Here is a 14,678-nt window from a genome sequence, read left to right as displayed (position 1 = left end):
CGCATGTAAATAAAGAAAATATCTAAAATAAAAAAAAAAAAGAAGAAGTTGACCCACAAGAACTATATAGTTCTTCCTTTGTTATAAGGCCACCACCCATCAATGTTTTCAGAGGTGAAGTGTCATGGGGATTAGGTATAAATCAAGGAGTTAAAAACAGTAGTTAGAGGCTATGGGGGTTATCACCTGTTTCAACTTCTGGATCGATATCAAAGGTATCGTTCCCAGGGCAGATGGTTCCTTGCCTATAGAAGTGTTGACAGATTGCCATCGCTGACTGCTTGGTCCCCTTGTTCTCATAAGCATGGTTGCCCACAGAGATGTTTCGAAGCTGTAAGTACTTCACCGGAAAAGAGAGACAGGAATGGAACACCAACCAGGCCCAAAGGGATGCCAGCCAGGGCAGAGGCAAAGCCATGATAACCCTTCCTGGCCATGTCTCCCCTCAGGGTGCAGACATTCAGGAAACACACCCTTAGATGCTGCATCTGAGCAAGAGGCTCTAAAGAAGAGTAATGGAGATCAGAAGAGGCAGTCACTGCCTCCAAGAAAATGCCCTCAGAGGCCTTGAATACTCAAATGCTTTGGACAGTGTACCCAGGAATTCTCCAGGGCAGCTGCCTCTGACCACAGTCTCTCCCACACTCCTGCTTCAGAATCTTCTGGTTGGGTGAGAGCCTCTCACCCAGATGCAGCGTCCCAGGTCATTCATTGACTGGTAAAGTAAAAACAAATTAAAAGATTTGTAGCTGACCGCTGCAGTTACAAGAAAGTAAGGCAATTACATATTGCTCATTTTTGGTCCTTCCCTGTCTTCAGACCACATACCATAAGGATTTTGAACCCATTAACAAACATTCTGTGTCTGTCTGATACCCCTGTCTTCTTGGGGTAATTACATCAAATGCTTTGGGCGTGAGCACTGACAGGGATTTAGGTGCATTTGTGGACCCTGACAGAACACGTGTCTCTCTTAGATATATGTATGGACAGGGACAGAATATGCATCTTTCTATCGAATGAACAGTACTATGTAATACAAGCTGTGAATTTTGGTGGATTCTTTAGAGAGCAGAGGTGCTGAGGTCGCTGAGTGGGGAATCAGAAAAAACAGCCAGATGCAGGAATTAACACACCATGTTTGATCTGTTAGACCAAACAGGCCCGGAGGGACTCTGTGGACCCTTGGTCCATCTGCATCTCCTTCATCACGGAGGCCACAGCAAGGAGATACAAGAGCTGAGCATGTAGATGCCTTGATCTTGGCCTCTCAGAACTGTGAGGAGGAAATGGGTTTCACATATCAATCTGCAGATATTTTCTTTATAGTAGCAGAAAGAAATGTGGCAGCTGAGATAAGAACTCCTCATGGAAAGAACATGGTGATCCAACAAACAGAGTCGCTCCATGACAGACACAGTGTTTTAAAGACTGAGTTTAGTCCTACTGATAAAGATAAGGATGTTTTACAAAGACTTTACCAGGCCTTTAGTCAGGCATAGTGGAAGCGGCAGGATCAAGAGATCAAAGCCAGCCTCTGCTTCAAAGAGTTTGAAGTCACTTTGGGTTACATCAGGTTACATCTCAAAACAACAAAAAGTAGTGGATTGTTTACTTCTTGTCTCTGCATACCCTCTAAGACACATACAAATCTAGTACAAACCTTTACAGATACTTGATCCATTTAAAAGTTAAACCTAGGTCTGAGAGACTGCTCCGTGTGCAAAGTACTTACCACCAATCATGAGGACCTGAGTTCAAATCCCCTAAACCCATGGACAACCAGGCACAGTAGCATGTCTGTAATTCCAGTGTTCCTATGATAAGACAGGAGGCAGAGACAGGCGCATTCCCCAGAAGCTCAAGCCACCTAGCTTAGTATATGTCATGATGAACAAGACTCTGACCTCAGACAAGGTGGAAGTTGAGGACTGGCAACCAAGGTTGTCCTCTGAGTTTCATACAAGTGCCATGTCATGTCCTGCACAAACATCACTCTCTCACACACACACACACTCTTACACACACATCACTCTCATACACACACACTCTCACACACACACTAATCACACTCATACATGCTCTCTCTCACACACACACTCACACACACTCTCTCATACACTCTCACACACACACACTCACGCACACTCTCTCACACACTCTCAAACACACATCACTCTCTCACACACACTCTCACACATACACTCTCACACACACACTCTCACACACACACTCTCACACACACACTATCACACACACACTCTCATATACACACATACACACACACACACTCTCACACACACACACACATCACTCTCTCTCACACACACAAATACATACTGTGGTGGTTTGAATATGCTTGGCCCAGGGAGCAGAGGTACTAGGAGGTGTGGCCTGTTGGAGTAGGCATGGCCTTGCTGGAGGAAGTGTGTCACTGTGGGCATTGCCTTTAAGATCCTCATTCTAACCACATGGGAGCCAGTCTTCTCCCAGTGGCCTTCAGATGAAGATGTAGAACTCTCAGCTCCTCCTGCACCATGCCTGCCTGGATGCTGCCATGCTCCTGCCTTGATGATAATGGACTGAACCTCTGAACCTGTAAGCCCAGCCCCAATTAAATGTTGTCTTTGTAACATGGTGCAGTTCACAGCGGTGAAACCCTAAAACACACACTCTATTTCTCACATGCACATACATATACTCTCTCTTTCTCTCTCTCTCTCTCTCTCTCTCTCTCTCTCTCTCTCTCTCTCTCTCTCTCACACACACACACACACACACACACACACACACAAGACTCTGACCTCAGAGAAGGTGGAAGATATACTCATACACACACACATACACAAACTCTCTCTCACATACACACATATAACACATACTCACATACTCATGAACACACACTCTCACACACACATACACATAGTATACACGCTCTCCCTCACACACACACACACATATACACTTTCATGTACACACTCACACATACATACACATACTCTCTCACACACATACACACACATAAATACACACTCTCACACATATACTCACATATGCACATACACACTCTCACACACACTCTCAAACACACAATCATACACACGCACCTCCACACACGCACACACACCTTTTTTTTTTAAAGTCTCTAAACTCATCTTCATCAATGAGCTATTTGCTATTTTTCCTCTAAAATTGTGCAGTGTGATTCTGTTTACCAGCTGTGTCTGACTCTGCTTCCGGCTCGCACAGCTAGCCGGGAGTCCAGCCTCCCTCCATGAAGATGTGCTTCATCCCAGCAGCGGCTGCTGCTGCTGCATCCTAGTAGCTCACAGCCTCTGTTTGCATAAGCTGCCTCCAGAGAGGAGGAGTCATGGTTGCTCAGGGACGTGTTTAAAGAAGGGATTTAATGATTTTGAAATGTGGTCTGTAGCTAACCTAGGCTAAAAATACTGACCTCAAAAGCACTTTTAATTATACCTTCAAAAGAAGTGATTTGGGACCTTGAGAAAGTAATAATTATAGCAAGAATAACCCAGAATGAAAATTTGAGTCTGGAGGATGAAAAACAAGCTTATTTTCAGTCAGGCAGTTAGTCGGCATCACAGAATAATCATCCCCAGGCATAAAAGCCTCATTTTTTACATGAGCTTGAAGGCCTTGTTTGTTACACAAACTGCAAAATTAATATTCTTGTTAGTTATTATAAGTCTCTAAAAATATAAGCTTTGAAGACTTAATGACTACCTATATCCAGGGCTATGTTAGTAATTTCAAATATTGAAGCTCTCACATCAAGTCCTATCCCTGATGCTATTAAACGAGTCATTGAAATTCTACCTTTCTGTTGATAGGAAACATAAGCTTTTTTTTTTGATCAATTTTTACTTGTATATGAGTATCTCAATATTTTACAATCAATTTTCAACTATTTGCTTTATTTGTGTGTGTGTGTGTGTGTGTGTGTGTGAAGGGATACCTGCCAAAGCCAGAAAGACAGGATTCCCCTGAAGCTGGAGTCATAGGCAGCTTTGAGAGCTGCCTGGTAAGAAATCTGGAAGCAAACCCCTGAAAGTCCCCTGAAAGAGCCCTAAGTGCTCTTAACTGCTGAGCCATCTCTCCAGCCCTTAAACTATATTTAAATAGTTTATTCATAAGTCCTCTCCAAGTAGATCTGTTCAACGCTTGGGTGACGGGTTCTGTAAAATCCATTGCTACCATTTCTCCAGCCTGTTCTTTCTCCCAAGAATGCACACACACTGTCTGGATAGCTCACTTTTAGAACACTCGCCTCGCTTGTGCAAGGCCCAGAGTGCAACCCCTAATACCCAAAACAAACAGACAAACTCAACCCCAGATGCACACAGCGGACTTACCTGGCTCACTGCAAAGGCGATCTGGTCATACACGTCACTCTGAGTGTACACTGCGTAGGTGTCATCCATCCGGTCCGTGTAGCCCTTCAGGAAGAGGTGTTTGAAGGCTATGGTGTTCTCTTCCTTGAAAGCTACCACCATCTGGTTACTCAGTCCAAACAGGACCAGCTTAAAGAAGAAAAGAAACCATGAAGATGAAACATCTGAACAGAAAAGAAATAGAGGTGTGTGGTTTAGGGGTCTGACTAGCAAGAAGTTATGAGGGATTGGGCAGGGTATCCAGAAGGCTCTCGACCCGGAGGCCGGGAGATGATTCCATGGATGAGAGCACTTTTCTTACAAGTATGAGGATCTGAGTTCGAATCCCCAGAGCCACAGAGAAGCCAGGTGTGTGCCAGCAGTCCAGCATGACTATAGGGACACAGGATAGGAGATATCTGGAAGCCCATGGACCAGGTAGCCTGGTATACACAGTGGGAAACAACAGATCTTGTTAGAAGGTAAAGGAGTGAGACTGGGCAGTCCTCAGATCTCCACATGCATGTCATGTGCATGCAGATGAGAGAGAGTGTGTGTGTCTGTGTATGTGTGCAGATGAGAGAGAGAGGGTGTATCTGTGTATGGGAGGGCGGGAGGAGAGAAAGGGGGAGGGGGAGGAAGAGGGAGAGGGAGAGGGGGAGAAGTGTGAAGGCTCCTGCCTGTAATTCCAGCACTTAGGAGTCTAAGGCAGTAGGACTGTACTGAATTTGTGGCCAGTCTAGCCTCCATAGTGAGTTCCAAACTAGCCTGGGCAATAGATCGAGACTTCATCTCAAACCCAATAAACCATCCGTCCCTATTAAAACAGTTACTTAAACACTTGTGTGATTCTTGCCAAATGGCTTAACCCACTAACTAACTCTCCTCTGGATCACTCTAGTAACTATTGGGAGATCAGATGAATCCTCTAAAATAAACTAAGAGTAATTCAGGACATGAGCCTGAGAATGCGCAGCTCCGAGCCTGTGCAGCTCGGAGCCTGTGCATCACTTTCTCTGCTCTGACTTCCAGTATCCCACAGGGATGCACACTAAGCCTGCTCACTGTCCCTGAGGCAGAGATGCACCGCTCAGGTCTAGTTAGGACGCATGTATAAAGCACTGAGTTCAGCACACGGCCACCACCCAAATGTACCTAGCGTTACTCTAAGTAAATAGCATTCTTGCCCAGCTGCTACAGGCTCCACCATTGAAATGGCACAAATGAGCTTTTCAGGGCTGTGACATATTGCATTATCACCTGGAAATTAAGAATTTCTAGTGCGAGTTGCCAAGTATTGTATTGAGAACTGAGCGTGTCTTCATGGGGATATATTAAACAGTGCCTGCTTCCATGCTACTCGGCCTTTCAAACCTGTAGGCATCAATAATCCTTCTCTGTAAGGCAGAGACGGGGACTTCCCCCATAGGAGGGTGATCACAATGACATGAACCGCTGTGCTGGGATGAGGGGGTCACCAAAGTCCAGATAAGAATTCTACCAACTTCAAATAATTTTAGAAATGGTCTTGGGCTACAAGACCTAAGCACTTGTTTCCAATAAGCAATTAAGATCAGCAATCTTGTGGCTAGAGCAAGCGGGGGCCACAGCGAGCAGAGGTCCTTCCTGAGTTCAATTCCCAGCCACCACATAATGGCTCACAACCATCTGCACAGCTACAGTGTACACAAATACATTAAATAAATAAATAAGATTAGCAATCTCAATATTAAAAGCCAAAAACCAAAAAAAACCCTCTTTCAAATAGCAGGTCTTCACCAAGAACAGAAAATAAAAATGCAAACCTAAACTTTGCCTTCATTTTTCTCTTTCTGCTTTTAACAAGAGATACTTCCTCTCACCAGCAGGAAACGCTACCTTTTTTTAACATTTTTGTTTGTTCCTTTGAGATCACACATGTGTATGGAGGTCAGAGGACAGCTGGCAAGAGTTAGCTCACACCTTCGACCCTGTGGGTTCTAGAAATCACATGCAGGTTACCAGGCTTGGTGGCAAGCACCTCTGCTAGCAGCGCCACCTTGTCAGCCCCCAAACATGTTTTAATAATAAACTACACCAGCATATGCAACTATCACAAAGACACGATTCCTCAAAAAAAATGTTAAGAAGTTGTGGGAAACAGATTGAAATTTTCCTTTCTAACAAAAATGAAGACACACATTCCACAGGCCAATGCAAGGCCCCTGCTTGCCAACCCCATATTTTTATACTACACAGCTTTCAGGATTGGGGCTGTAGGAATCCCAGAGGTTGCCTATGGCAAAACACCACGCAGTTTCTAGAGAAAGAAACGCCCACCATATTAGGAATAAAAGAAAGACCCCATGCTGGGAATCAACTGACATCTGTGCAAGATGTAGATACCTCTCAAGAAATGTCTTCATGAGAATCCAAATGCTAAAAACGTTTATTCATGAAAAAATATTATGGCATTAAAATTATAATAATGAAAAAATGAACAAGAGCCAGGTGTCATGGTACACACTTTACCAACTCTGGGAAGGCAGAGGTAGGTTGGTCTCTGTGAGTTCAAGGCCAGTCTGGTCTACATAGGGAGTCCAAGGCCAATTGGGCCTAAATAGTGAGCCTGTCTCAAAACATTTTTTTAAAAAGAATCAAGAGGGAGAGAGAGAGGACAGACAAACAAACAAAATCAAAGGGGCAAAGGTTTAAGTTTGTATCTTTATTCTCCGTCCTTACAGGTGCAGTTAGAAGTTGTTTGATGAACCAGTCCAGCTTAACTCGTGCTGGAAGATGCTCACCTGGATCGTCACCATCGCGATTTTCAGAATCTGGATGGCAAGTTTCCATGGCTTCCTACCCCGAGCCCAGAACTTCTCACAAGGATTCATAAAAAAGAATTTGAGTTTCCGCCTCATCTGGTCTTCCAAGAGAAGCTGCTCAGACGGGGACGAGCTTGGGTGGAAAGTGCAGGGGTTTTCATCCTGGCGAGAGCTGCAGCTGCTTACCACCACCTCCACCTCGGGACTTGCCATCTCTAGGGAAAGGAGCAAACACTTCCACTCAGCTGGGAGAGGCACAAGCCCACGGTGTTTGCTACTGCAGAGTCTCAGAAGCCTGAACAAAGGGTCACAGTCGGTGAGATTTAGTAGAAAGACAGGGGGAAGTGGGGAGGTGAGGGATGGGGTAGGGGGCGGGGCGGGGTACAAGAAAGGAAAGGGATGCTTGCGCTCCTCCAGCTATGCTATGTCTCAGTCAAGCCTCTCACCAGCTGAGAATCAAATACTCAGCCACAATTAACCTTTGCTTAAGGCCTTTCTCCCTTTCCAACCGTAAACCTGCCGTTTTCTACAAGTCTGACTAGGAAACCCCCTTAACAGAAAAGGCCTTATGAACCCCTGGGACAACCACCGTGGCTGTGGATTTTGCTTGATTAGATTATAATTCCATCTAAAATATCTCTGGAGCCATCTAGCATCGTCCTTATCGGGAGAGAAAGAAAAGACGTTTCTTAGCAGCGCTTCGAAATGTGACTGGAAATCCACCAAGTTGGTACCTGAAGCCAATGCTAAGGCCCACGTGACCCTCTCTTGAGACATCCATGCCCACACATGAGGATGTCTTACTCCCCTTCTGGTGCGACTCTCTCTTTTAACCCTCATGCTCAAAAACTGTGTTACAATATCGTTAATAAACTTCAGCCCTGCCTCATGTTGGCTAGTCTCGGAATTCTTTTTCCGTATTAAAGTCTAAGGATCCAGTTTCTACCGGAATGGAAGACCCTGAAAGATTATGAGTACTCCTTAGGCCGCTGCAGTGACAGTGGCAGAGCTGTGCTCCCCAGACGTTAAAAACTGCTTTTATGGGGCTGTTAGTTTCTATGTCCACGGAATCCTGCATGGCTGCCCCGTGTCCATAGATAGAGTGGTCCTGTACTCCCAAGCCATATTAGGTAGGCACAGACTAGAACAGAGGATCTGTGTCCCACTGGTTTCAACTACTTAAATGAATTCTCACCTAGGTGAAAGTTAGCAAATTCAAGGACTGCTCCAATTAGTAAAAAAAATGACATGTTTACACATATGGCTGTATACCATATATGTGTGCTTTCTGGCTCAATGGTTAACAGATACAGTCACGGCCAAGATCGGAGGCCTGGGAGGCTGAGAAAGGACTTCAGAGAGTAAACGGACCCTGAAATGGTATGCAGATTTTTATGTGGATATGGTCCCTCATTTCCCTCTCATGGGAAAAATGAAAACTTCCATATAATGATTAATCAATAAGTAGGTTTTATACAGAACCAAGAAGCGGTTTGGATCTTGAGTCAGCTCACTCAGCCTACCTACATTGAGCCTCAGTCCTGTAAAGTAGTAATAATAGGAAGTGGTAATCGTAGGAAGCATTCAATTAAGTGCAAATAAGGCCTTTGTGTGGTGTGTAAGCAGGCAGCCTCACCCTCTGCCTTCACCGGTCAGGCATGCTTTCTAATACCAGAGTTATGTCGAGGGACAGTGTGAACCTCCAGAACTGGGCTCTGCTACACCAGGGAGGGCCGGTTCTCAACTGCAGTCTAGTTCCCAAATGGCTCAGCACTTGAATTTCCTTATACTTACCAACACATTTTACCCTTTGAAGCACGCGCACCTACTATTTGGTATACCTCTCTGAAAGGGATCTACCAGGCAGTAGGCTTTTTCAGACTGAGGGAAAAGTCTCTCGGGAGAGTGGGAGTTACCCAGGATTCTCCCTTAGGCTAGCATTGACACTACAGAAACCCATTCAAATAAAAGACCCGCACACTCACCAAGACAATCCAGTCCCTCCACACAGAACAGAAAGCCCTGCTGCATTTAATGTTTTCATGAAGACTTACACTCAACAACGAAGGGAGAAGAATTTAGCCTACAATTATACAACATCTGATAAATCATATCTACAGCTGTCCAAGTCTAGAATCACACACTGTGGTTATAGATTACCACATTCTCTCCGCAAACCCAGCATTCCTGAAATGTAGATTTGGGCTATAAAAACCAGCCATGGGGGACATTCTAAATTCCTGATTAATAAAAAGATTAATAAGACCACTGCTGAGTGAAGAAAATAATGCCCAATGCATGTTACTATGTAACAAATGCACTCAGTACCTTCCAAAGAAAACTGCCATGGCGTACATTAAAGTCCAGCTCTGTCCCAGTGCCACAGTGCATCTCAAAGTGTGAGTATATATAATCTCCTTAGGGAAAGGCATAAAGGAGAGAAAAAGGCCATGAATTCTTAGGGGGGTTGCTCAATGTCTTATCTCCTCCGAGATTAGAACCTGAAGGGTTAGGTATAGGACTGACAAACCGAGAGAGCTTGTCTCACACGAACAAAGCTGTGGTCTCTGTCCCCAGCACAGCAAACACAAAATAGTGGGATAGTTTAGACAGCATTTGAGGACACTGTGTGTGAGACTTTGTGCTGGTTGGCTTTTGTCAACTTGGAAGAGAGGATCTTAGCTGAGAAAAGACTCCTGTAAGGTTGACCTGTAGGCAAATTTGGAGGGCCTTCCTTTGATTAATATTAATGTGGGAGGGCTCAGCCCCCTGCAGGTGGTGGTGCAGTCCCTGGGTAAGTGAGCTTAAGCGGTATAAGAAAGCGAGCTGAGCAAGGCCTAAAGGGCAAGCCAGCAAGCGTCACTTCTCTCAGTGGATTCTGCTTCAGAGCCTGGCTTGTCAGGTGCCTGTCCTGTGCCCTGTCCTGACTTCCTAGTGATGGACTGTGACCTGAACGTTACCAGCTGAAATAAACTTTCCTGCCCAGTTGCTTTTGGTCATGTGTTTTATTTATCACAGCAATAGAAACCCTACGACGTTCGACTTAAAATGAGTTCTGTTGGCTACTACCTATGAATAACTGCAATATCGAATTTGTTGAGAGTAAAGTGTGCTTTCGAACTACTGATTTGAAATCCCACCAACCCCTTTTCCATTATATTACAGAGAAAATGAATCTTTAAACGCACCAGATAGGCAAACACTATGTAAGTGTAACCTAGAGGAACAACGAGAAAACAGCCAACCACATTAATTTATTCAAAACGCTGCTCAAGTTGTCCCAGAAGGCTGGGTCTCATTCCCTGGCTGACGGTGAAATGTGCGACCCCTGAGAGCCTCACTAGCTCACCAGCTATTGACAGCTGCTCTTTGAAGTCAAGGCCTGCAGGGGTTCCGCAGAACTCTACCTCAGGTGTCAGAGTGCCGGCCCTAGACAGACACCATTCCTTAAAGCAACCAGAAGCTAAATTGGGTTGAGCTGCAGAAAGGTACCTATAGAGAGGGAAGGTGTAATTGGACAGAGAACGCGACAAACTGCCACAACCGGTCTCTTCAGCATTGTCTTATCTCACCAGACAATCCTTAAGCCCCTCCTTTCTCTCGCGGCTTCCTCCCTACTTTCCTCTACAGTTTGATAAGTCTTTGACTTCAGGCAACTCACTAGGCACGCATGGAACCTCCGTCTTTGCTCCTGCAAAATGAAAACAGTGCTATTCTTTCTGCAATGCATGGCTCCTTCCTCTTTCTTCTCCCAGACCATGGGACTACCTCTAATGGTGCTGGCTCCGGGCTAGAAAGCAAGGTATGGCCTGCTGCTGGAATCTGTCTGACAAGCGCAGAACCCAGGCTGTTGCCCCCATTTCTACCCCCTGCCAAGAGCCTGTAATAAAGATTGCGTCCAAGTTTAGAGCAGACACGGAGCCGTTGGGGGTTATCTCTGAGACTCCAGTGGGAGGCAACCCACTTAGCCTCCAGGACCACAGGCTTCCTCCCACAGAGAACGAACACTCTGGGCTGGGGGTGGCATCCGGCATTGGATTCTCACAGCCTGGGAAACAAAACAAGCACAGACTCTGCCGTCACCTCCAAACCTTGCCGAGGTGACTGACACGGTGTGTTCCCAGCCCACCAGGCGCCCCACTGACCTGTGTTCCCTGGTGGAGCCCCGGTTGTGCCAAAGCGGTGCATCTCGCACTCCGTTCCCCTCTGTGTGCCCTCCATGGCTCAGATGTCCTGGGCCCCAACCCTCCCTCTTTGTGCCACCCACGGCTAGAGACACAAGGCTCTCTCTCCGAGCGCAACAGGCGACGTTCCCAGGACACCTGATGCCCAGGGGCGGCGCCGGGCTAGGCTCACCTGCGGCCTCAGGTCACACCAAAGGGACACCGGCGGGAACAGCGGAGACCTTTAGGGAGGCTTCAGGTCCTGCTAGCCGCTGAGGGACACGACACATCAGCGCAGGGGTCACCCTCTCTGCTCCAAGCCCCACAGGCTCCAGCCATCCTTCTTCCTCCGGCCCCAGCCTCGTGACCCTCCTTCCCAGGGCTCGGGTTCCCTGCCACGCCCTTTGTGGGGCGGCCTTTCTCAGAGACAGGTGGGGAGGGGAGGCCGTCTGGAGGAGTGTGGCTGTGGCATTGTCCTCTCTCTCCCACACTCCCAGCAGTCCTGCGCTTCCACCGACCGTCCCCACTGGCTTTCTCTGCGCTGGAAAACGACTGGTGAGGTGGACCACTCAGGGACCATTCCAACGGATGGCATGGAGCTGTAAACTCGATGTCATATGCACACTGCTGCTCACCTGCTAGAGTTTTACTTGGCTCCCAGTCCTGCCATGCTGACCTTTGCAGACAAGGTGAACTCCGAAAAACTGAAGGCATCCCTCCAGAGCCTTGGAGCGTCAGTCAAAGGATGGGAAACGAGTGCTGTTGACTCTCCCCGGACTAGGGCTCTGGCAGAGAAAGAGCCCGGGGGAATCCTGTGATGTAATGTAAAACTAAATATGTCGGACAGGGCTACAAGGATGCTTAATCAGAAAAGCACTTGTCTTGTACGCTTGAGGAACCTAAATCCATGTCCTGGGGGAGGTCAGAAACCGAGGGATCTCTGAGTTCACTGGCCAGCATTCCTAGTCTAGTTGGTGAGCTCTGGGCCAGTGAGAGACCCTGTCTCACTGGTGTCTTGAAAATGGCTCACCTTAGGCCTTCCTGTGGCTCTCATAGCCATGCATGTGCGCCAGCATGTGCGTCTCACACAAACTGGCACACACTCACACATGCTATTTTTAAGTACCTGGCTGGAGGAAAGGCTCAGCCATTAGGAGCACTTGCAGCTCTAGCAGAGGACCCCAAGTTTGGGTCCTAGAATCCGGTAGTAGCTTACAACATCTGTAACTCCAGTTCCAGGGTACCAAGTGCCCTCTTCTGACCTCTGAGGACAAGGGGGGGGGTGGTAGACACTCAGATGCACATTCAAACGTAAAGTCAAAACACACATGCAGAAAGTAGAACTGAATCCTTAGTGCAAATGCTTGGGAGCAGGCTTTAAACTGAAACCTTTTCTTCACGAATTCTTCTGAAACGTTTAATGTTGGCTCCACTACACATCAGGAACAGCAAGAACTTTGGCTAATTTTAATTACAATCACTTGAGATTCGTTTTAATCTATCGTCTATTTTTATTATCTTGGGGCATGAATACTCGGAAGGGAGGGTTCTATAATTAAGAAGGTGGTTTTCCCAGGGTGAGGCTTAGCCACTGAATTTCAGATGTTCTGACCCTTGCTACTTCAAATGTGGGAAAACGATTCATTTGTGGTAGTGGGCAATTGTGTTCAAGTTTTCCCCTAAAAATCATAAATAGATTTTTATTGTAAAATAAGTAGAATTTTCTAATGAAGTATTCTACAAACTATATCCAGAGCAGACAGGCCATTTTGCAAGCTTTTTCATCTCCTAGATCAATTCACACAGGCAGTTAGTTTATGAATGGAACTGGCCTCTTCTGTGTCTCTTCATGTGTGGAAGTGTTTTTTAGATTTGTTTTGCAATGGTGTGCATAAAGTTTATTCTGTTCATTAACCTGAATCCCAAGTGTGATGTACAGACAAGCTAGATACTCAGAGGAGTGTATTCTCAAGTGCAATTTGGAAGAATAATTTAATCTCTAATGCCCCTGTCTCTGCACAGTCTAGCACCATCTTCCTACCTGCTGTAGCTGAAGTCATCATTGTAGCAAGTGTTCAAAAGGCACAATTGTCCAGAAACAATCTGAATTTTGGAGCGGTTTGCAGAAATAAGCGACAGCTTTCCCGCAGCCCTAGTGCAGCTAAGCTGTCGACTAGGGAACAAGAGACACTAGGTTCTAGAGTCAGTTCAGTGATGGCCCAAATTCTTCTATGTCAATTACTGACTTATCTGTAATAAATCATTTATTCTCTCCTGCTTGTCTAACCTGCCTAATGAAAGGAATTGTGGCCATTATTTACTACAACCCATGCAAAGCACTCATATTTTATGTGCTTAGAGGTGTTCGACCTTGAACAATCAAAGTGAATGGAAAAAAAATCAGCCATGTTCATGAATTGTTAAGACCCAATATCTTTAGGATGTCAGTTTGGGCTCAGTTCATTTATAGGTTGGATCCAATCCGAATGGGAATTCCAACAAGCTTTCCTTAGAAGTCATATGGCTATGCAAAGAACCTAGAGTAACAGAACAGTTTTTATAAAAACAAAACTAGAGTATTTGCCAAACCAAATACCAGGATTCTTAAAGCTGCCTGAGCAAAACTGTTCCATAACATACAAAAAGGCTACACCTACACACTGGAGCAGGGTCCAGAAATAGTTCTGATGTGTGCATCTGGTCTGTTGGCTTTTAACAAAACTGTCACAGTAATACACAGGGGAAATTAACCTCAATATTCAGCATAGTGATGTTATTGGTTCTATAGCACATAGTGATAGGATTAAAAAGATGGCTCAGTGGGGAAGAGAGTTTACTGCCCTTGCAGAGGAGCTGGGGCCAGTTCTCAACACCTACAGAGCAGCTCCCAAACAGCCAACTCTAACTCCAGCTCCAGAGGATCCCACACCATTTACTGGTTCTCCATGTGCCTGCACACATGCAGTACACATGTACTCATACCTGCACACATGCAATACAGTGCACTCATGCCGACTGTGCACTCACACACACACACACACACACACATGAATAAAGACAAAGTTTAAAAACAGTCAGAATACACTGACATGACCCCTAGAGAAAGGTAACATTAATATCAGAGTCAAATGTTTGGGAGACATCTCTGAAAAACAGGGCAAAGTAGGAAAGAGAAGCAGTTAAGAGCCAATCGGTCAGTCTCGCTTTTAACCTTTGCCAGGTTATAAGCATGTGTTCCCGGACCTGCTGGTACATCATTCTCAATTAAAATAAACATGAGTATACTCACACATGAAACATATTATACTAATCCTATGAAT

The 14,678-nt window shown here is 45.7% G+C and overlaps 1 protein-coding gene and 1 pseudogene across 1 annotated transcript in view; one reads left to right on the top strand and one right to left on the bottom strand.

Moving 5' to 3' along the window:
* Mcoln3 (mucolipin 3) overlaps positions 1 to 11,745 on the bottom strand; it is a 27,039-nt gene extending 15,294 nt beyond the window's left edge. Inside the window, exons 1-4 of the mRNA XM_031375759.1 lie at positions 11,552 to 11,745; positions 7,175 to 7,410; positions 4,374 to 4,541; positions 187 to 340 (exon numbers count right to left, since the gene is read on the bottom strand). Of these exons, the coding sequence (XP_031231619.1) occupies positions 187 to 340; positions 4,374 to 4,541; positions 7,175 to 7,408 (556 nt within the window). The 5' untranslated portion in view covers positions 7,409 to 7,410; positions 11,552 to 11,745. The remainder of the gene's footprint in view (positions 1 to 186; positions 341 to 4,373; positions 4,542 to 7,174; positions 7,411 to 11,551) is intronic.
* A 1,139-nt stretch (positions 11,746 to 12,884) lies between these two features.
* On the top strand, positions 12,885 to 13,038 carry LOC116094646 (annotated as a pseudogene).
* Positions 13,039 to 14,678: the final 1,640 nt, after the last annotated feature.

The sequence above is a fragment of the Mastomys coucha genome, unplaced genomic scaffold (genome assembly GCF_008632895.1).
Source record: "Mastomys coucha isolate ucsf_1 unplaced genomic scaffold, UCSF_Mcou_1 pScaffold16, whole genome shotgun sequence".
Classification (NCBI taxonomy): Eukaryota; Metazoa; Chordata; class Mammalia; order Rodentia; family Muridae; genus Mastomys; species Mastomys coucha.
The sequence above is the reverse complement of the archived record's forward strand: the minus strand, read 5'-3'. Positions and strand labels throughout refer to the sequence as shown.